Here is a 23,636-nt window from a genome sequence, read left to right on the forward strand (position 1 = left end):
CATACTGCTACACAAAACAAGAGATTTTCTATTCCTTACCAGACAAACTTCAACAATACAACTTTTAATACTGTAATATCATATATTTTAACCACATACTATGTTTAATATTATCCATTGCATAAAAAGTTATTTACAACATAAAACATGTTTATTTGTCAATGTAAGTTACTAGAGCTCAGATAGTTCTCATCCAGTGCTACAACTTCACAAGTATGGCATCATAACCATACAACCTACAATAATGTAAGGTTATATATTCTATTTACTGTGTATAATACTGTACATTGCCAAAAGTTTAGTTTACTATGTTATAAAATCATTTAATCTCTAATGTAGTTTAAATTAATTATTTATTGTGTTTAACATTGCCCATTGTGTAAAATGCAATTTCAACATTAAGAACTGTGAGTGATCACAACACACTATCCAAGTGATTGTATCTTTGGCTACAAGGTTTGGTTATCTAAGAACCAGTGTTCCTTCGATAAGCTTGTCAGTAGTTTCCTGAAGATGACCAAATAAGCTGAAAACTAGTTCAAAATAACAATCAGTAGAACACAAACACTGTACTTGTAATTCAACCTTAAATATGACAGTACAAGTACTTACATTGTGCAGCAATCATTTTAATAGTTCTTGTCTTTGAAGGTTAACTGGATGCAACTGTTCAGATTATAATAGAGTCAAGGACCCCATACAGTACTTAATGCAAAGAAGTAAATGCTATTACAGAAACCAGATAATAATCAGATCAGTTGACATAACCAGTTGAACATCAATTATATTGCAGTGGTTTTTTCATAATTAATGTGTAAAAACTCGTCGTGAAAATTAGTGATGCTCCACTCTCATACAGCGACACTGTGTAATGCACAATTCCTTTCTAGTGTTGAATATAGAACTATATGTTAGAGTGATTTTGTTGTCAGAACACATTAAGGATCCAGCTATGTTGCTTATGTCTAAATTCTGTTCCAAGGCCTGTTAGATGTGCTACTTTTTTGTGTCCTAATTGCAAAACAAATTTTAGTACTAAGTATTTATAGTAGTTAACTATCTTAATTAACAGATAGCCACTTGGTTCTGCTTTTCCTAGTTAGACTGGAGAACGTTTTGATCTTTTATGTAAATTTCATTTTACTTTAAAACCTACTGCATTTTTGGTTTGAATCCTCTTAACTCGACAACTGCTTCCTGCCAGGCACAGCATTTCGAGAAACGAAACGTAGTCCAGTACCTATTCTATTAGCATACAGTCACGTTCACATTAAATTTCTTTCATAGGTGTAACATTACTGAAAACTTGCTCTCATAGTGTTACAGATAAGCATTACACTTGTCTTTACACCTGACGGAATTATTAGTGATCGGTAGTGTTACAACTTTATATACCTTACATATATGTACAACGAAGGTCCAAAAGTTTGTAGTATCCCTACTGTACACTACTGGCCATTAACATTGCTACACCACGAATATGACGTGCTACAGACGCGAAATTTAACCGACAGGAAGAAGATGCTGTGATATGCAAATTGTTAGCTTTTCAGAGCATTCACACAAGGCTGGTGCCGGTGGCGACACCTGTAACGTGCTGACATGCGGAAAGTTTCCAACCGATTTCACACACACACAAACAGCAGTTGACCGGCGTCGCCTGGTGAAACGTTGTTGTGATGCCTCGTGTAAGGAGGAGAAATGCGTACCATCACGTTTCCGACTTTGATAAAGGTCGGTTGTAGCCTATAGCGACTGCGGTTTATCGTATCGCGACATTGCTGCTCGCGTTTGACGAGATCCAATGGCTGTTAGCAGAATATGGAATCGATGGGTTCAAGAGGGGAATACGGAACGCCGTGCTGGATCCCAACTGCCTCTTATCAATAGCAGTCGAGATGACAGGCATCTTACCCGCATGGCTGTAACGGATCGTGCAGCCACGACTCGATCCCTGAGTCAACAGATGGGGACGTTTGCAGGACAACAACCATTTGCACGAACAGTTCGACGTCGTTTGCGGCAGCACGGACTATCAGCTCTGAGACCATGGCTGCGGTTACCTTTGACGCAGCATCACAGACAGGAGCGCCTGCGACAGTGTACTCAACGACGAACCTGGGAGCACGAATGGCGAAACGTCATTTTTTCGGATGCATCCCGGTTCTGTTTACAGTATCATGATGGTCGCATTCGTGTTTGGCGACATCGCAGTGAATGCACGTTGGAAGCGTGTATTCGTCATCGCCATACTGGCGTATCACCCGGCGTGATGGTATGGGGTGCCATTGGTTACACGTCTCGGTCACCTCTTGTTCGCACTGACGACACTTTGAACAGTGGACGTTACATTTCAGATGTGTTACGACCCGTTGCTCTACCCTTCATTCTATCCCTGCGAAACCCTATATTTCAGCAGGATAATGTACGACCGCATGTTGCAGGTCCTGTACGGGCCTTTCTGGATACAGAAAATGTTCGACTGCTGCCCTGGCCAACACATTCTCCAGATCTCTCAGCAATTGAAAACGTCTGGTCAACGGTGGCCGAGCAACTGGCTCGTCAAAATACGCCAGTCACTACTCTTGATGAACTGTGGTATCGTGTTGAAGCTGTATGAGCAGCTGTACCTGTACACGCCATCCAAGCTCTGTTTGGCTCAATGCCCAGGCGTATCAAGGCCGTTATTACAGTCACAGGTGGTTGTTCTGGGTACTGATTTCTCAGGATCTATGCACCCAAATTGCGTGAAAATATAACCACATGTCAGTTCTAGTATATTTGTCCAACGAATACCCTTTCAATGGCCAGTAGTGTAGTAGGGTTCTGAAGATGATTAATTTGTCGATACCGGTGAAGGGAAATTAGGAGATATTTGCGACTTACGACTGAATTTTATTCTTAAATACAGTGTCTGTTTATTAGAACGTTTCGGCATCTGCCATCATCAGATCTCTGCAAGCAAGTTGTAAGGAACTTAAAAAGTGTGACAGACGTTTGCTACACAAGCGCCGAAGATTTATTGTTATTAGGTGTAGATTTTAATACACAAGAACTTCGTTTATCCAGTCTTCATAAATTCTTATTTTCCGTTCATCCCTGTTCATTGTTTTCCTTTCCTTTTTTTTGCGAAAATGTCCGGGGTACAGTTGTTACGGTACGATATACGTACAGCATTGTTGGTGCTGCTGGTAGCATGGAGATCGTTGGTGGTCAGTGTGGATCTGTTCCTTATATAGTCAAGAGGATGCACCGTTATTATTCTTTTTCTCCCATGTTTTGAATTTGCTTCGAAGCAAAAGAAAGTCGTTCTCTCCCTGGACAAAAAGTTTGAAGTACGTAACAGAATAGGCAACGCAGAACTGCTGAGAAATATAGCTGCAGCTGGGTCAGGCTGCAGGAAGAACCGATAAGAAACTGAGGACATCTGCTTCAAAATGATAACTAAAGAGCGTTTGCAGAACTGGAACACGTTAAGGAAAGCGAGATATGAAACGCTCGATGAATCATTATGGTTCAGTGAGAAAAGAGCATGGCGTTCCGATATCAAGACCAATCCTGCAGGAAAAGGTGTTAAACAGCAAGCTGCCCGATGACTATTGTTACTTCACAGCCAGCCATGGGTGGTTGGGAAGATGGAAAGCTTGTCATGTTTTCCTGGGGATAAAGTGGCCGCAGAAAACTCAAAAAAGAACTTGAATATGTTATGTCTTTCTAAAACAACCCCACACCAGATTTTTAATGCAGATGACTTTAGACTTTTTTCTCGTATGCTGCCAAGTAAGATGTTTGATTCCAAACCAGATGACTCGGAAAGTGGTTGTAGAGTTAAAATTATGGTGTGTAGCAATGCATCCAGAAGACACAAATACCCTCTCCTTTGATAGGAAAATCAGAACACCCGCGTACCTTGAAATATATTAACCCATTGCTGTACTTTGATGAATCTGACTCATGATAATTTTGGACCAAACAAGACTATCTCGAATCAGACTCGTGGAAACTAATGCGGGCCAAACATAAACACCACGAGTCTAGTTCATGAGAAGAGTACTTAACAGTTACAATCGTGGTTTTGTTATTACCGTAAGGCCATGAGAAATGGTCACACTTCGTTAAATCTGAGTTACAAAACAAGCGTGCTATGGCTTTGAACTCGCGTTTTTGAAGACAAATTTAATACACCCTTACATAGTGTTAAGAGTCGGGCGTTTACATGAAAGGAGTGATGAAGGATCCAGTGGTAGCGACGTGGTTGTACAAAACAGAAAGGATGCGAAACGTTCAATTATGGATGACGACAGTGATGGAGAAAATTCAGTACGTAAGTTACGTCTAATTGGATTTGGGGGAAAACGAAAAACACAGACATTCGGAAATAGACTCGTGACATAGAAGCATCGGTTGGAAATAATTTAAGTGAAAAAGCAGTATTATTGGAACTATTTTCTATTATATTTGAGCCAAATTTTTGGGATACTTGTCACGGAAACAAATCTCTTCGCACCGCAGGTAACCGACAACGAATGGGAAAAACGGGAAGTGGACGATAATTGGTACCTTGTCACTTTCAAAGACATGAAGGCCTACTATGCACTGTGCATTTTTATGGCTCACGCCAGAAAACCAAACATCCAAATGCACTGGTCTAAAATATCAAATCAGAAACGTCAATATCTTAAAAAGTAATGCCTTTGAAAAGATTTAAACAAACTTCGAGATTGTCACGTTTTTGCAATATGAAACTGCCGGCGTTATTGAAAGGCTTCGAAAGATAAGACCTGTCATCAACCTCTGAAATGTGAAATCTACAGAAATTTACACGTCAGTTGAAAACGTCAGTGTAGGCGAATCCTTAATGAAATATAAGCGTAACATGTATATGATATCCACGAAACACGAAAGTGTGCAGATGATCGAACACACAAAGAGATTTGTTTTTTCAAAAAGAACATGAAACCCAAATGCATCTAGGAATAAAGAATGGAATGGGTGATACTGACCGTCAAGATCAGACGTTTGCCTGTTTCCCAACCACGAGAAAAACCTAAAATAGTTACTGAAACTATTTATGAGCTGGATGTAGCTCTTATCAATACGCACATTATCCATAAAATAATACACGGTCGAAGAAAGGAAAAATGAATAACAGAGGTAATTTTACAAACCGTCCAACTGTCTGACTACGAAAAGCGTGGAAGACCTTCACTAGCTGAGACACTTCTTCGCAATATTGCGCCCATTTTCCAAAACATACCGATGCGACGCCTAACAAAATACTCCCAACTAGGATGTGCAAAGTTTGTGTGAAACACCAAGTTCGAAACGAAACGACATGAGAATGCACTGAGTGTAAAGTAGCTTTAGATGTGCCACAGTACTTTCGAAACTACCATATCATGCAGGACGACTAATTTCTACAGTTGTAGGCATTTTCCTTTTAGAAAATCGTTCAAGGGGAGCATTGATTTTTATAATTAAAATGTTTATGTTTTATGTACTGTTCGACGTGGACATTAACACTAATTTAATTCCTGTTTACATATATATCAGGAGTTACGTAAGTGTTAACGTCCACATGAATAGTATCGCATAAAACAAGTAAGTGTAAAGCTACTTAACAAGTATCCGCATGTCGGCTTTTGTTTTGTCTTCGCAACGCGCCGGCCCGTTTAGCATGTTTCGTCTGCAACCACTTTAACACAGATTTTGTAGAACTAAATGGTACAACAAGGGATTAATCGGTCTTGTTTGCCAGTTGCCTACAGATCACAAAGTAGTATGTGGGTTGACAGTGACATTTTAATAAAATGGTTTCATGATCACTTTGCGCCAAGTTTGGGAAGATATTTGGATCACCTTCTGTCTAAGGGCGTACTGTTTATGGACACTGTACCGTCAAATTCTAGCGGATAGCTGCTCGTCAGTTGTGACATCAAAGTGAAGTTCTCTCCTCCTAACGTAACGGTTCTTCTACAACCGATGGAGCAAGGTTTAACCGACAAAATCAAGTACGTATACAGATGACAGAAACTGGTAAGTTAAGTGATTACTGAAATCCGTAAATTGAAAAGATATGATTTTTGTGGTTGCATCTTGTTGAGACCAAGGTATTGGACCATCAACTCTACAGTCATGGAAAACAGTATGACCCGCTATGTATGATTCCACCACTGGAGTTTGTGTAGTTGTCAATACCCCTGAATTCCTTTAAATGTTCACGAACTTTCCTGGTAGTTCGGATGTGGACGATAGTGGCAGTTCACAGAATGTCAGAGAAGCTGGTTAAGGAACGATGACCGATGTATGAATTTGTATAGTTCCCCTGAAGATGACACGCAGCTGCCCAGTCGAAATATCGTGCGATGAACTAAACGACGACCGGCTCCAAGTCTGAAATATATTTGAACATTCAATCCACCGGGAAAATTCTGAAATTCACGAAACTTTAGCTTAACTAAGGCCTGTCATTCATTGCAGTGTGTGTGTCTTTTGTCAGTGTTGTGATTTATCCGTAGTATCAAAAATTTAACGCTATCTGGTTCTTATATTTCATTGCTGGAGAAGATATTTTTAACACCTTGTGTAGTTCTAAGAAAAGAATTTTATATACGGGGTCGGATCAAAATTCAGTTTTAATCCACGTCGCTTGAATCGTGTATTTTCAATATTTTCTTAGATGCCTTTTCCTTTAGATGATTGACACCGGTATTTATTCCTGTGCATTGTAGAACCTGGATAAATCGCGAAATTTGCATCTTTTAACAACGCAAGCGAAGGTCATGTATGTACCTCACAAAAGACCGACAACAGAATCGCTTAGTCTGTTGTGTCTGCCATTCCATAATGATTTAACTTTCCTGTCACGATGATGCATACAAAAATAGAATTTCTTATATGCTACGTTGAAAATAATAATCTCAAGAGGTACTGAAAATACTGACAATAATCAGCAAGTTGTCACCGAAGTTAAATGAATTGACATTTCAGTCTGTCCCGGAAAATACCACTATTGAAAGTACCTAAAGGTAACGTAATGTTTTGCCAAATTCAGATAACATATTCCAAGGTTCAACAGATTTCTCTCGGAATCACTTGAATATCTATTTTTAAAAGTGTAGATAACGTTTAAAACTTTCTTTGGAACGTAGGCTGTAGTTCAATCGTATGAAAATTGTTTATTATCGCTTTTCTGAGAACCTGGAGGCTATCTACGAAGGAAGTGTAATCTCAATTATCTAGTACTGACAGAAGAAGGCTGTTACTCGTAAAATTGTGAGCTCTTCATGGGGCTCCGTTTGAAGTTTTCTTCAATTAACTTTACACAAATTTCGTTTACCTTATTAGTTTAACTCGTTTTTTTACTGTAATTAAAACAGCTATGTTACTGCAGGAGTGTATTTTTTCTCTAAGGTAGAATTTGATGATCTGCTGACTGCTAGAACGTTTCAGTGTTAACAGTAAAGCCACTTAACAGTTACTTGTACACCTTGACGCAAAGTAAGGATACATTTTAATCTTCCATAATATTCTGAATCCGTTTTGGGCCAATTTTTAGATGCTTTTGGCCTAACTGCACAGAATAACTTTTTCAACCTAAGCAACCTATGCCTTTGTTGAAGTGCAAATTCTAATTTTCATTGACACAAAGTAGTATAACTTTTCAGTCTGTCCTTTTGGGCTCTACTTTTTTTAAATGTTTGACTTTTAATATTACAGAAATTTTCTGTCTCTCTCTGCAACTCATTTGTGTATGAATGCATTGTTTAATTACAGTACTGAAAATTTATCTAAGCATGAGTGAAAAGAGTGTGTGCGCGACACGATACAGTGTTCTGTTCGTATTGTTGTAAGGCATCAACCTCTAATTATACTGCCCTGGAACTGAAATATGAAAATTTACGGATACTGGCATTTTAACCACCATCACCATTTCGTACCTGTCTTAAAAATTTTGACATTAATACTCATTCGAGGAAGGGTTTAGCAATCGGATGTCTTAGCTGTTGTTGATTCTTGCTGCATTGTACGATAATGTATTGTGTATTAAACCAGGGACCTAGAAACGACGGAGAGGCTTCGTCCTGCCGTAGCTGTCAATGGATAACAACCACACAACAGGGCACAGCAGTCCACCCACCCCACCGACGCCGCACACCGAACCTAGGGTTATTTGTGTAGTTCAGCCCCAGTGGACACTCCCCTCATACCAGACGAGTGTAATCCACATGTTTTGTTCAAAATGGCTCTGAGCACTATGGGACTTAACATCTATGGTCATCAGTCCCCTAGAACTTAGAACTACTTAAACCTAACTAACCTAAGGACATGACGCACATCCAGGCCCGAGGCGGGATTCGAACCTGCGACCGTAGCAGTAGCGCGGTTTCTAACTGAACCGCTCGGCCACAGCGGCCGGCCGTCAGTACTCCATATTTTCATACTTGCGTTTTTATTTAAGGAACAGATTAATATTTTTCCTCCATCTTTATTTCAATATGTTGATTCCAAGTTGTAACGACAACTGTACATATAATAATTTTTTTCTTTATGAATTTAGATAAATTAATGTAAGCAATGTTTTGAACTTCTGTTTCGGTTCGTTTCGTTATGTTAAAGGAACTGCGAGCAACTTTTGAAATGAATATTATTATTTTATGTTAGATTTCAAATAATGTGGTAATCAAAGGGAAGTGTATTTAATGTTAAAACTATTGTAAGATGTGAAAATTGTAATTTATACACTTGGTCCATACGTAGGTAATGCATTAGGATATGTGTAGTAGAAATCCTGTGGTGAATACCCTACCTGTAGGGGAGCGGGAAAAGGTGGAGGCAGGCGAGGCGGGAAAACGCACACTGGCGCGGTTCTGCACAACGGGCTCAGCATTACAGTCGGAGGCGAGCAACAGTCGGAAGTACACGTACTGTACCGAGGAGGCTACCCAGGAAAAGTGGATTCCATTGAGCCTCGGATGAACCGATTCCGACGACTACTTGGCATGGCTATATTTTGAGGCACAAAATTGGAAAGATTACGACGCTAAGAAGATGGAAAGTGCCGATGTTGTGTGAGCCTTAGCCGTGCTTGCATGTGTGCCGTGCTGCCCGCTATCTCGCTGCCCGCCATCCGCCGCACCGACTTGCACAGGTCCAACATTTATTTCATCTTTGGAAGTGTATCTGTGTGGGCCAGTGTCGAAACTGTTTCTAACTGTTCAATAATAACGTGACTTTTACCAGAATTGCTTTAGCCATGACTTATCCTGATCACTGACCTAGACAGGATCCTTACCTCGTATTGTGCAACCCGAGTATCCTGAACTGAAAGTTTAAAATTAGTGTCAATAAGAATTATCAGCAGTCAAACCTTTGCTATAAAGAAGTTTACAGTTCTGTGTGTTATTACAAATGTTGGTAAAGAACAAAAGTATGACTAAATTGGAAGAGAGTTTTTTTTGGATTGAGTTAGCGATGTTATTTAATTAATTTGAGACAGAAATAATGACAGTTAAATTATTCAGAAGTAAGACAAAAGAGTAGTTATCCATAGATTGATAATTTTGAGTATAAATTTGCCTTCAGTACTTAATTGTTTCAGTTTAACGACCATAACAGTTTCAGGGTCCCCCCCCATTCTTTCAAACCTTGAAATGTGCTCATCAGATTTGACCAGTAAAGCTAAATTCTATATTAATCCTAAGCGTATTAGTGTTTTTCCATCATTAATAGTGACATTGTGTGTGTACTTTCAAGATTGTCGATGCTAGGGCAATCTACGCCCGATTTCGGTCTGATCAATATACAAAATGCAGTTCGTAGTAATCATTGCTGTGTGGTGTTGCGTAAATTTAGCTCGTCCAAATTAGTACAAAAAGAGAAAACTTTAGTTCAGTGGATTTTTCTGGTTCCAAACTTTGCCATATAACGCATCATTACTACGTGTTACTATGCTTGTACATGCACCCACTTGTACAAGGAAAAACTCACTCATTGCCTAAGTAGGCTGGCGACCGAATTATTAATTATAGGTAGTATCTACTGTGAGTACTTCTTGTCCATGCTAAAGAGTAATTATACTTTACATTTGCTTGATGCATCACTGTAGTTATTGACTGAGTATAAGTCCGATCTTGCTTCTATTAGGTACACGCAGTCAACTTATGTACTAAAATCCTTGTTTATAAGGTGAAGCCCGTGAACTTATTACAGTACAGGCTTTATCCAGCTAACGTACGTCCGAGCGGGCGGTAGCGTTACAAAGTGCTATTAAAAACATGAGCTTATTTAAAACTGGTCAGTCCCATGTGTTAGCAGACATCACAATTCAAAAGAGAACCAAAAGACACTTCTCTCAATAAGGCCTAGATAATTATTTAAATACTATTTAACAATTCATTGTGATTTAACTTTAGCACACTTGTGCAAGAATGCTAGCTTATTTATTTATGAACAACTATTACTTATATTTGTTGTAAATGATCTGAGTCTAACAGAATGTTTATGACATTTCTTTATTTAAATATTGTTGTAATACATAAGTTTAGTCCAGAAAGTGGTCATTGTTAATCAGTCCATGTCTGTAGAACTTCAGGAAGATATATGTGAGATGGGGATGGCCTTCAGCCAATAGAAAAGCAGATAGTAGCAGAACACTATTGCAGTCAAGTGGAGAGTGCCACTTTTCGAGTGAAGAGCTCAAGGGAGGTATGATGGACACTTTTACGCTAGTGTTGGCAGGGGGCAGACTGCTTGTGGTAACAAGTGGTATTCGACTGTGAAGGTGACTGACTCTAGGCAGTGAAGGCCACTCCGATCTTTAGTTTCTGGAGGGACTTATTTTTCGAAAGGTTTGAATGTGCTCTAGAGTAGGACTTCAGTTGTTCCGCTTGACTTACAGAACTGAGAATAGATATGGTATGAGTTACTATTCTTTGCAGCGAACGTGTTAATTTGTTAATCAACGTGAGTTGAACTGTTTCGAGCTGTTGAATGTTCGTATATAGTGATTATGAAATGGAATTAGTTTTTGCGTATCTTCAATGGCTATTTACTTTGAAGATTTTGCTACCATTCTTGAAAAGTCTCAACATAATTTCACTGCATTTGGGAGGTTACCGTCTCTCTGAATTTTTACTGAATGTCGTAGGACCACTTCCCATTTATTTCGCATGTCCTTTCTTGAATAATTATCACTCAACGTAACTATTTGTTGAATATAACTTTTGTTAACAAGCTATTTAACTTTTGCTGTATCTAAGTCAAAATTCTAGCCAACGCACAGACTAATTCACTGCAGGATCACAGCTACTGGTTACTATTTCGAGCAAATTAGCTGCGGTGAATGAAAGCAGACGTGCAGGGCTCGACCTTGTGACTACGTCGAGCTATTTTGTTTTTAAAACAGAGCCGTGCATAGCCCAAGTACCTCTAACGTATGAGCAGCATAAGGTGAAATCGCAACTGGTTTGTTCGTATTGACTGCGTTTAGGAAGGGAAATTACACAGCATTAGCCGTTAGGTACAGTCGACCAGTCCAAAGAAAAATCAACGGTCCATGCATGCCACGAACTTTTAATACCTCTGAAAACTGTGTGGAAGGTTTTTGCGACTACACTTATATTTCAAACCGTACCGTCTGCCGCTCGTACGACAATTGAACGAAAAGATTTTGGTCGGTGCATCACTGGATTGGAGACAGGGACGAAGATGACGTGGTTCTGGGCACTTCAAGTTGCATGACCTAACGACTTGTTAGGTTTTGGTTCGGGGGTACATTGAGGACCATGTTTACGTACCCCCACTTTCAACGCCAATGACAGCTCATAGAAGGCATCAGTGTTGCTTTGGTGACTATTGATAGTATGTTGCTACATAAAATTCGGAGTAGGTATTAAAATCCATGGAGAAGAAATAAAAACTTTAAGATTCGCCGATGACATTGTAATTCTGTCAGAGACAGCAAAGGACTTGGAAGAGCAGTTGAACGGAATGGACAGTGTCTTGAAAGGAGGACATAAGATGAACATCAACCAAAGCAAAACGAGGATAATGGAATGTAGTCGAGTTAACTCGGGTGATGCTGAGGGAATTAGATTAGGTAAGGAGACACTTAAAGTAGTAAAGGAGTTTTGCTATATGGAGAGAAAAATAACTGATGATGGTCGACGTAGAGAGGATATAAAATGTAGACTGGCAATGGCAAGGAAAGCGTTTCTGAAGAAGAGAAATTTGTTAACATCGAGTATTGATTTACGTGTCAGGAAGTCGCTTCTGAAAGAATTTGTATGGAGTGTAGCCATGTATGGAAGTGAAACATGGACGATAAATAGTTTGGACAAGAAGAGAATAGAAGCTTTCGAAATGTGGTGCTACAGAAGAATGCTGAATATTATTGGGGTAGATCAGATAACTAATGAGGAGGTATTGAATAGAATTGGGGAGAAGAGGTGTTTGTGGCACAACTTGACTAGAAGAAGGGATCGGTTGGTAGGACATGTTCTGAGTCATCAAGGGATCACCAATTTAGTATTGGAGGACAGCGGGGAAGGTGAAAATCGTAGAGGGAGACCAAGAGATGTATACACTAAGCAGATTCAGAACGATGTAGGCTGTAGTAGGTACTGGGAGCTGAAGCAGCTTGCACAGGATAGAGTAGCATGGAGAGCTGCATCAAAGCAGCCTCAGGACTGAAAACAACAACAACAACAACAACAACATAAAGCTTTACTGGTATTTGGACCTGAATCGTGTGGCGGCGACAGGGACACTGACAGAACACTGAGTGCAAAATGCCAACTTCTTGTTTTTACCGTTCTATTAGTGCATCAGTGTAGTTTGTAGCTATAATCCTTGGGAAAAAATAGAGCTTTGAAAATGAAAGAACCGTTTTTTCTAATCCTGCAGTTTTTCCCACACATCATTCTTTCACTGGATGAGTACTGCCTCGTTCACAGAAATGTCATTACGGAAAATCTCTTTCACCCGAGGTCTAAAGAAGTAAAGCTCAGCTGGAAATATCTGAATTTGTGTGCTCAGACCGCACAGTGGAGCGAGACGGCGCCGCACCTGGAGGACGGTGGTGCACTTCTTGACGGTCGCGGGGCCGAACAAGGCGGCGTGCGACAGCGAGCAGCCCTTCAGGTCGATGAGGGCCACGGTGCCGGTGAGGACGGCCGCGTCGTCCTGCAGCAGGGCCGCGTCGCCGCCCATGAAGTTCATGCGGAAGATGTCCTCGCCAGTCACCTTCTTGGGGTCGAGCTGGCCCAGGCGCAGCACGGTCACCCGCTGCCCGTGCTTGTCCAGCTGCGGCAGGTAAGTGATGAACCTGGCCGGAAGAATCGCGGTCAGACTTCGTAGTCCCATTAGGAGTATATAAAATCGATAAATTCGATCGCCACTGGAAGCGATATGAACTGTTAGTGTTTGGGATCTATACACTTCAATTTCACACCTTAACAACATCGAGTTCCTTAAACACGAAATGTTGAAGGCGCAGTCGACATTGATCAATTGACGATCTTGGGAGTGAATTGGCCAACTCAGTTGTTAAAGCCATCCTAGACAGGACGTGCGGAAGCGAGTCGAAACGATCGAGAAAGGTAAGGTGGGAAGGTTCTGGAGAGAGTGAGGAACGATGGAGACGAGCGGGAGGGATGGAGGGAGGGAGGGAGGGAGGGAGGGAGGGAGGGAGAACGGAGACGAACGGGAGGGAGAGACAACGGAGATGGAGCAAATTGAAGATGTCTGTGAGAGTAACACCATCGAAGATTGATACTTTCAGAATGATGGGAACGATTTGTTCAGGGTTTTACAGTCGGAAAGAAGCTTTTGTGTGCCACAGTTTCGGGTGTCCATGAGGGAATTTAAGTCTGGCTTCTCCAAAATAGCTATACCTTTCTATTTTTTGCAATGCAAATAAATGTAGAGAAGTGCAGTGTTAACCTATTGCACAGGACATGCAGTCAATGAGCTATGAAACGTAAGAATATTTTCTTTAACGCTGTCGGTGAAGCAGTGGATTGCAATGAATGTTTCCAGCGCCATGGAGTGGTAAATATACTCGTCGGTAGAGTGATAAGGTCCTCTGTCATTGATCACATTCTACATCAAGAAATGTGTTCATTTGAATGGTGGACAGAATAACTTTGCTTAACAAATTATCTTTGTACCTGTCATCCACGTAGTGTGTTCACAATAGACGTAAGTCTATGCTCCCAAAGAAGTTGAACCGAGAGAGTGTGTTATGCCTACTTAAGTTGGAACACTATTTGGTAAGTACAGTCCACTTTCGTGGCAAAGGACTCCAACCACTGAAAATTGCGCAGCTTGAAAAATTAAGGATAAACTGTAGATCACTGAAGTAATCCGTGCTTTACGCGGGTAATGGATCAGCGAAGTTCAAATACACACACGATATCGTTGTATGGCCATCTTTGTAGAAGATGGTTTTTGCGAGGCCGGTTTCTAAATTTGAGGAAAACAGTAGTACACCTTCAGCCGTCCATTCTGAACCCTATTGCTGCTGCTGATGGTGGTGGTGGTGGTGGTGGTGGTGGCGGCGGTTTGTGGGGCGCTCAAACTGCGCGGTCGTTACCGCCCGTACACATTCCCAGTCTGTACACAGTCCAGTCTAGCCACTTTTGTGAATAGTGATGGAATGATGAGGACGACACAAACACCCAGTCCCCGGGCAGAGAAAATCCCCAACCCGGCCCGTGATCTAGAGTTAGCAACGCTAGCCACTGCTCCACGAGCTCTGGACGCTCCGTGTTGAGATACCAATTTCAGTGTTACATTACATCGTCATCACGCCCCTGCATAAACAACAATATTATCAAATGTAACAAACGATAATAATGAAGGGGACAATTATCTGATGGACGAACAACAGTTTCAGACAATGGGTCATACAATACATACATAAAAATTAATTAATGCAATAGTGACAAACACAAAATAATTGCCAAAATTCAATTTAATGAAAGCGCCTCACCAATGTGGACGTAATAATTAGGAATACTGAACTGGAATCAGTATACAATAATTACACACAGTAGACAAAAGATGTGCATTGTACCCAAGTCATATAAAAGTACTGAATTACAAGAATCAGAACGTATCAGCTGAAAGTTAACAGGCGGTAAATGACATATCTAACAATGCGTGTGTTTCATGTCTGTGATAATGAAATAATTTGCAACTGTGTGCCAATGCTAACTAACGAACTTTCACTACTTAAAAATACCTAAGAAACATGTAAAACACAAGTAGGTAAAATAACTTAACCAGGTAAAATGTACATTCATTAAGTGACTGAACCATGTGTGGGCAGGTAGTTGCCAGATCAAATTAAAATTTCTTGTACATGAAGCGACTGATCCGTGTGTAAGCAGTAACCCCATTACAGAACGAACTAGGAAGGTAGAAAGAGAATTAAGTAGGCAAGTTAAATAAAAGAGTAAACTAAGAAGATGCCAGTGAAATGGTCAGACAACTTAAAGATAAAAGCAATAAATCCGAAAACTACATCGAGAAAAAAAGAAAAAAGATAGCAGTAAAGTAGGTGAAGTATCTATTATAGAAATGTTTTTACGCAAAAAGTAATATAATGTCTTCTGTATACATTTTTGGGATTTTCCTTCTTCCCTGCTGGTTATACCATGGGATGATACCATAAACAAGAAACTAAGGGTAATTCTCAATCTCTAGAAATCGGTATTTTCCTAATTAATTATTTTTCTTACTTTTCAATAGGTTAAGACAAACACCGAAATTTTACGTTGCCACGTTGTAACTGATTATCAGTATTTAAATTTTTTTGCAATATTTTGCTTAAAGCAGGCGTCCTATGAGCCTTCCTCCGTCCCACTATATGAACGGACTCACCCTGCATTGAGGATCTCTTGTATCTTGGGCTCCAAGGGGTCCCTGTTGGCGAACAGTTCGGGAGCCGCCGTCTTCATCGTGTAGTACATGTCCATCTTGTGCTTCGTCTTCTCCAGAGAGAACTTGCAACCTCGAAGAAACGTCACAATCCACTGGTCGTCTGTAAGAACACCAACATTTCATCTGAGAAATGAACTGGAATACCGGAGATTTAAATTGTTTCCGTAGTAAGGGTGGGTCAAATGTTTTGGGTCAGCATGCAACAGTAGAGGTTCCGAAAATGGTGATCTGAGCAACAGCTTCGGTGTTCACTAATAATTAATTCAGGCGGTACTATGTCTAAATGAGCAATGCGTGTGTGGTGCTTGTTTACGAACTACTTAAGTTTGTTGGCACTATTCTGAAAGATAGTACGCAATTATTTGATTGCTTATGAAATTCATAAAGGAACCGGTTGGTAGGGTCCTAACTGCTCATCTCAGTGTACAGTAATGGACACGGATATTTAAGAGAGCATGACAGAGATCTTTTACTCCAGGATAATTCTAGATTCAGGCTGACGGTCATCACTTTGGACAGTTGCTATAAACTTCAGTGTCTGGTGTAGCGTGCAGGTCGTCTAGATAATTAAGAACTTAAATATTTATTTACAGCTATTACACAGTCCTCCCACATTAATGTACCCAACGCTGATCTTCGACATCAACGTGCAATAACCAATCACAGACAATGTGAGACCTTAGTTTCACCTGGCTTATACAATTTTCAAACAACTTACGGGAATTCAGTCAAATAATATTTACAGCAACCGCCGATATTTCGGTAAGAGTACATCCCGCCATTTTCAAGGCACAAACTGCAACAGCCATATGACTAGCGTAACGACTCTGTTGGACAGCTCGCCGATTGTATAACGGAGGTTAAGCAGTCTGAGCGTAAAGGCTCTCCACGGGGCTGGTGTAAAAAGCTCCAGAAGGCAATGCACGGTGGTGGACAGAGTCGAGACGCCGAAGAATAAATGGCCGTGCAGAGGAGTAAACTACTCGTATCCTTCCATAGTCCAATTTCGAGTACACAAGTGGCGCGATATAGGCGGAGGAGGACCACTCGGTCCGCTCCCCAGGAGGTACCACTGAGAACACGGAGGGTGTTGAGAGGTAGCAGACAGCTAGCCGAAAGATACGAAACGTGGGAAGACCAGCACAGTTTTCTGACAAACATAAGTCACAAGAATTTGGCGATGTCCGTGAACGGAAGGTCGACAGAGCTTAGGTGTGGGGAAGGCGGAGGACACTCCGTACGACGCCAAAAATTTACACAAATGGTCTTACTGGGAGAAAAACGGAAGCCCGTTTCAATGCTTCATGAATGGAAGCGATCGGGAAATCCTTGGAGAGGTCGTTCAAGAAGGCTGGTCCATTGAGAGCTGTAATAGATCGCAAAATCGTCGACAAAGAGGGTGCCCGAGACATCGGGAAGGAGACAATCCATAATTGATGAAGATGGCAAACAGTACAACACTTAGCACGGAGCCCTGGGGTACCCCGTTTTCTTGGGAGAAAGTACGGGAGAGAGTAGTGTTCACCCGCACTCTAAATGTGCGCTCTGCCATAAACTCAAAAATAAAAAGGGGTAACCGACCTCGAAAGCCCCAAGAGAACAGTGTGCGGAGGATGACTGTCCTCCAACAGGTGTCGTATGCTCTCTCCAGATCAAAAAATATCGCTACTGTTTGGCGTTTCCGGAGAAAATTGTTCATGATATAAGTGGAGAGAGCAACAAGAGGGTCAACTGTAGAACGATGCTTTCGGAAACCGCATTGGGCAGGTGTTAAAAGGTTTCGGGACTCCAGCCACCAGGCGAAACAGCAATTCACCATACGCTCCAAAACCTTGTATACACTACTCGTGAGAGATACGGGGCGATAGATAGAGGGAAGACGTTTGTCCTTTCCAGGTTTCGGAACAGGACTGACGATTGCTTCGCGCCATCTTCTGGGAAAGGTACTGTCGGTCCAAATTCGATTATAAAGGCGAAGGAGGTAACGCAGACTACGGTCCGATAAATGTAGCAACATTTGGACGTGGATGCCATCCAGTCCTGGGTGGAAATGCGAGAGGAAGAGATTGTGTGTTGGAGTTCCCACATAGAGAAAACAGTTTTATAACTTTCGCGATTTTGAAAGGAGAAAGCAAGAGGTCGCACTTCCGCTGCTCGTTTCTTCTGGAGAAAGGCTGGTGGATAATTTGAAGAGCTCGAAATCTCAGCAAAGTGTTGACCCAATGAGTTAGAAATTGCGACTGGGTCCACTAAGGTATCATGTGCGACAGTGAGCCCAGAGATCGGGGAGAAACTAGATATGCCGGATAACCGTCGAATTCGACTCAAAACTACAGATGATGGAGTGAAGATGTTAAAGGAGCTGGTAAAGTAGTCCCAGCTTCCCTTCTTGCTATCGCGGGTGACGCGACGGCACCACGCGCGTAATTGCTTGTAGCGGATATAGTTGGCCAACTTAGGATGGTGGCGGAAAACGTGCAGAGTACGTCTCCTCTCGCGTATTGCGTCACGGAACGCCTCGTTCCACCAAGGAACTGGGGGCCGCCGGGGCAAAGGGGAGATACGAGGTACTGAACGTCCCACGGCTGCAGGAATAATTTCCGTAACATGAGTGACCTGATCGTCGATGCTGGGAAACTGACGTCATCGAATGTCGCTAGAGAGGAGAAAAGTGTCCAATCGGCTTGGGAAAACTTCCAGCGTCTTGGGCGCATAGAGGGCCGCTGTGGCTGTAATTGAAGGGACACATCGAAAATGGTCACTCGAGTTTGTATCAGCAAGAGCGAACCATTCAAAGCCCCGAGCTAGCTGAACAGTACCGACCGAAAGGTCCAAATGAGAGAAGTTTGACGTGGAGGCCGACAAAAATGTAGGTCCCCAGTGTTGAGGCAAACAAGATCCGTTTGGTGGAAGAGGTCAGTCAATAGGGAGGCTCGTGGACAAGGACGCGGAGATCCCCAAAGTGGGTGGTGGGCATGAAGACCCCAACCAGCCAATAGAGCGGCGGGAGCTGACCAAGGAGATGAAAGAGATCGGCTGTTGCCATTGGTGTGGACGATGTAATGTATACGGTACAAAGAGACGGTGTACCCAGAAAGGGAAAGACGTACAGCGACAGGTTGGAAGGAACTGTTTAAGGGGATTGGGTGATAGACAGTATTATGGAAGTCCCCCATGTGCTGGTGTGCTATCAACAGGGGGGAGATCAAACTGGACCGATTGGGAATGAGGGATGCAGCTTTGTTTCCTGAAGACAAAAGACGACCAGGGAGTATGATCGTAAGAGGATCGACAATTCATCCTGACTGGAGCGAATTCCGTGGATATTCAAATGTATAATTGACATAGGGCGGACAGAAAAGGGAAAAATCTCACCACAGTTGCCGTCAACTGAACGACCGCTGACAGCCGGCGGCCGACGGCGTGGAACGCCATTCAGCCAGAGGCAGAAGATCCTGATTCATAGTTTGCTCGGGGCCAGCTCCTGCCGCCAGTGATCGGCTGGATGCTCGGCCACAAGCAGTGCGTCTCGGCGACACGGAAGAAGGCCGAGGGCTGCTACCGCTGGGTGGCACTGTAGATGAGACACGCCGTGGCGAAGGAGGACAGGAACTTCGTTCCTTTTGAGCCTTCTTGGAAGCAGGACGTTGAGGGCAGCGAGGAATCGATGGTTGGGAGGTCGGGATACGTAAAAAATCTTCGCGAGTAGGCTCTTTTTAGGAAGTCAGGGTGTCCGATCTTGGAGCCCGTGATTTAGCAGGAGCCAATGAAGGGTGAGCCTTAGACTCAGCAGATGATAGTGGGGAGGTTGAACGGGCGATCTTTGGGCTGGCCCATCTGACGAACGTTGCGCTAAAGGTGAGATCGCAAGTTTGTGTGGCTACCTCCTTAGTAGGCTGAGGAGATGCAAGGACAGTGCTATATTTACCAGATGGGAGCACAGTGGTCTTTCTACTGGCGAATAAGTTACGAGCAGCAAATGTAGTCATCTTTCCTTCACTCGAATTTCCTGCAATTCGTTCATCTTTGAAAATAGGGCAATCTCTAGAGGAAGCCGCGTGGTCGCCCATACAATTGATGCAACGAGGGGATGGAGGTGGACAACCACCCTCATGGGGTTCCCTGCCACATATAACGCATTTGGCCGGATTAGGACACGACTGGCTGGTATGATTAAAGTGCTGACACCGATAGCAACGCCTAGGGTTGGGGATGTAAGGGCGAACTGAAATGATCTCATATCCCCCTTTAATGTTCGATGGAAGCTGAACTCTGTCAAACGTCAAGAGGAGAGTATGGGTCGGTACTAAGTCCTTGTCAACCCTTTTCAGGACTCGATGTACGGCTGTTATGCCCTGGTCAGACAGGTAATTTTAATGTCTGTTGGATAATCCGTTGAGTGAGCGGGTATAAACCACCCCACGTGACGAATTTGGAGTACAGTGCGCTTCCACCCGGACAGGGAAGGTGTGTACCAGTGCAGTTCACCGCAATTTTTGTGCCTGGAAGACACTGACTGTTTCTAACAACAAGGTGCGATTTCATAATCGGGAACAGGACTTTGCAGGACCTGCAATGGCGTCGACACCATTCCGAATAATGAAAGGCTTGACTGAAGAGAAGTCTTGACCTTCGTCAGACCGAGAAACAACGATGAACTTTGGCACTGATGGAAGAAGTGACCGTGGCTGAGACTTACCTAGCTTTCTCTTGTAGGCAGAAGTTGAAGTAGAGGAAACCATTGCAAAAGTATCCCCCATGATTACCGGCGTCTCCGATGGCGCGCACCTTCCTCGTGGGGCCCTCTCTGAGGGCACTGCCGCCTTAAATAATTGTCCACACCTCAGGTCACACCTCCCGAGAAACAGATGGAGGGACCGATCGGCACGTTCGGAAGGTACCAGCTTGGGTAATCACCCCTCCCTGGACCTGGCCATCAGCAGGGTGTACGTACGTGTCCTACGTGTCTACCCGGGCCGGGAACGCGTGGGTCGGCCTTCAGACACGCACAGGGAGGAAGGGAGGCGGAAGGGAGGCTCTAAGAAAAGGAAAGAAGAGATGCCTCAAACGCCGCAGCAGAGAAGAGGATAAAGAGAAGAGGCAAGGAAAAGAGAAGGGCAAACGGAGGACAGAGACTTGCCAGCATAGAGCGCAAAGAAGAGAAACCATTCCTTACAATCACAAGCGTCCGTCTCCAGACGAAGGCACAGAACATACTCCCGAAGAGAGGGAGAAGGGGAAGGGAACGGGCGGGGGTAGGGGGGAAGGAAGGATCGTGGATGGTAAGCGATGTGGAAAAGGAAGGTATGCAGCCCAGAAAGAGAGCTGCACTAGCTCGGGAGGGGTCACTGGGGCCCAAAAGCATAATAACCCTGGGTTTGGTGTGGGTCGGCGGCAGGGGGTGGGTGGACTGCTGTAGCCTGTTGTGGACCACTGTGAGCTACGATGGGACGAAGCCTCTCCGTCGTTTCTAGGTCCCCAGTTCAACACACACACACACACACACACACACACACACACACACACACACACACACACACACACAAACTGCAGGGTGACTTTCGCTAGGGACACAGGTGAAATGTGTGTACAAATTCGTGTTAAGTAAGCCAGTTATAATTCACATATATTTGAAATACGCCCATGCGGACCAAGTTACCGGTAGAAGCTCATCTTAAATCCCTTTGATTTGAAACAAATTAGTTACACGTAATAGTAACAGTTGGGGGCGAAATGCTGCAGGGATACGAACCAATAACCTCCTTTCGGGCTGAGCGAGATAACGTGGAGAGAGAAGGGGAAGGAAGACAGTAAGGAAAGAGGAATGGGATGGAGAAAGACAGTGGGAGGAAGAGAGATGCAGAGAGGGTGGGAGGAGGATGAGATGGACTAATAGAAGACTGGAACAAAGGCACAACCGGTCAAAACCGAATACTCAAGTAGTACAGTGTAACTGCTGGCCCATTGTGCCTATGTTATGTTGTAATTGCACACCAGCCAAACGCCAGGTTTATCCACTCGTTCACTCATGTTCATTTACATAGGCTCCGACGAGAAAGGTGGCCCTGTGATGAGAAGCTGGAGTTTTTATTCAGGTCCGTGGTCTGAACTACAACCTGGCCATCCAGATTCAGGTTCCCCATGATGCACTTGAATTCCTGAAGACGAGTGCTGTCATGATTTCTTTGAAATGCCCCATCCGATTTCCTTCCCAACCACTGTTTGAGCTCACCACATTGTCTGCTGTACGTGAAACGTTAGTCCACCTTTTTGTTCCATGATCTCGTGTGTAAACGAAGGAAGAAGGAAAGAAACTTGTGTTTAACGTCCCGTCGACATCGAGGTCATTAGAGACAGCACAAGCTCGGATTGTGTCAAGGATGGGGAAGGAAATCAGCAGTAGCCGTTTAAAGGGAATCACCCCGGCATTTGCTGGAGAGATTTAGGGAAATCACGGAAAACCTAAACCTGGATGGCCGGGCGCGGGTTTGAACCGCCCTCCTCCCGAATGCGTCCAAACACAGCTGGATGCCAGATACAGATACGGACAGCATCTCAAACTGCTCAGCTGTCTTCTCGCGTAGTGGCATCGGTTCGCCACATCCTTGCCCCATTACGACCTGGCACAGTGCTTTAAGACTCCTATAACCTCAGCTGAAGTGTCCGCAATTTTTCACTCGAAGCATAGGATATTCATACTTGTTTACATAAGAGTCATGATGAGAGTGGAGATTTCTAATTAAATGTATCGAAGAATTCGTCGTAAATATGGGTGGCAGCTCAGCTGTGAACTGCACTAACCATTCCAAAAACGGTTTTGCACGTTGGGATTTCCCGGTGAGGCGGAATGAAGAAAACTATGGGCCATAATTTGCCTGTGAAACAACTAGGCACCAAATTATGGCACTCAATTGTGTATTGTAATCATATGTTAATAAAAATAGTAATAAAAATGGAACCAAGTTCTGCAATTGCGTTTCTTCCCACAGTCGAAAACTTTAGTGGAGCAATTCGCCTAAAATTTTTCGATTGCTGAGGTATTTCTGCAAACGGCAAAGAGGAAAAGAATAGAAAAGAATATTTGTGGTGTATTTACACGCCATTGTCATAAACACACACACACACACACACACACACACACACACACACACACACACACACACAAATGGAATAATACATAACCCTCCTCTCATCTAGGTACGTTAGAACGAATGATAAGATATTTTTATAACGGAATTCTCATTTTAAGGGAATCTGCACAAGTAACATAACCTTCAAACAATAAAGTTTTTACCACAATTCAAAAAGCAAGAAGCCTATCATGAACTACACAAAACGAATACAGGTTAAACGATAGACGAAATTACTACTGAAAATTCATTTCACTTTAACTTAAAACTATACTTTCCCCTCTCTGTACAATAAAAATGCCACATTTCTTAACGTACCTACGTTTGATTAAAAAACAAACCACTTTTGCAAGTGCTTATCCATGGACAAAAACTAATGAATATGCACTGGTTGTTACTGCATAACATCCAGATTTAAAGACATTTATACCGAGCTCTTACATAATTACGTTTAATATTTACAAACTATCACTCGAGTTCCAAGCCTACATTTCCATAGCCGTGTAATACTACATTACGTGAAACGGACATTCTAAATATCTCTATACACAATAACTA

General features: G+C 42.7%; 1 protein-coding gene across 1 annotated transcript in view; it reads right to left on the reverse strand.

The window, feature by feature from the left end:
- The window catches only part of LOC124711749 (alpha-tocopherol transfer protein-like), a 160,901-nt gene that overhangs the window by 13,013 nt on the left and 124,252 nt on the right, over positions 1–23,636 (reverse strand). The window contains exons 3-4 of the mRNA XM_047241962.1: positions 15,889–16,048; positions 13,069–13,327 (exon numbers count right to left, since the gene is read on the reverse strand). Of these exons, the coding sequence (XP_047097918.1) occupies positions 13,069–13,327; positions 15,889–16,048 (419 nt within the window). The remainder of the gene's footprint in view (positions 1–13,068; positions 13,328–15,888; positions 16,049–23,636) is intronic.

This window comes from Schistocerca piceifrons, chromosome 8 (assembly GCF_021461385.2).
Source record: "Schistocerca piceifrons isolate TAMUIC-IGC-003096 chromosome 8, iqSchPice1.1, whole genome shotgun sequence".
Taxonomy (NCBI): Eukaryota; Metazoa; Arthropoda; class Insecta; order Orthoptera; family Acrididae; genus Schistocerca; species Schistocerca piceifrons.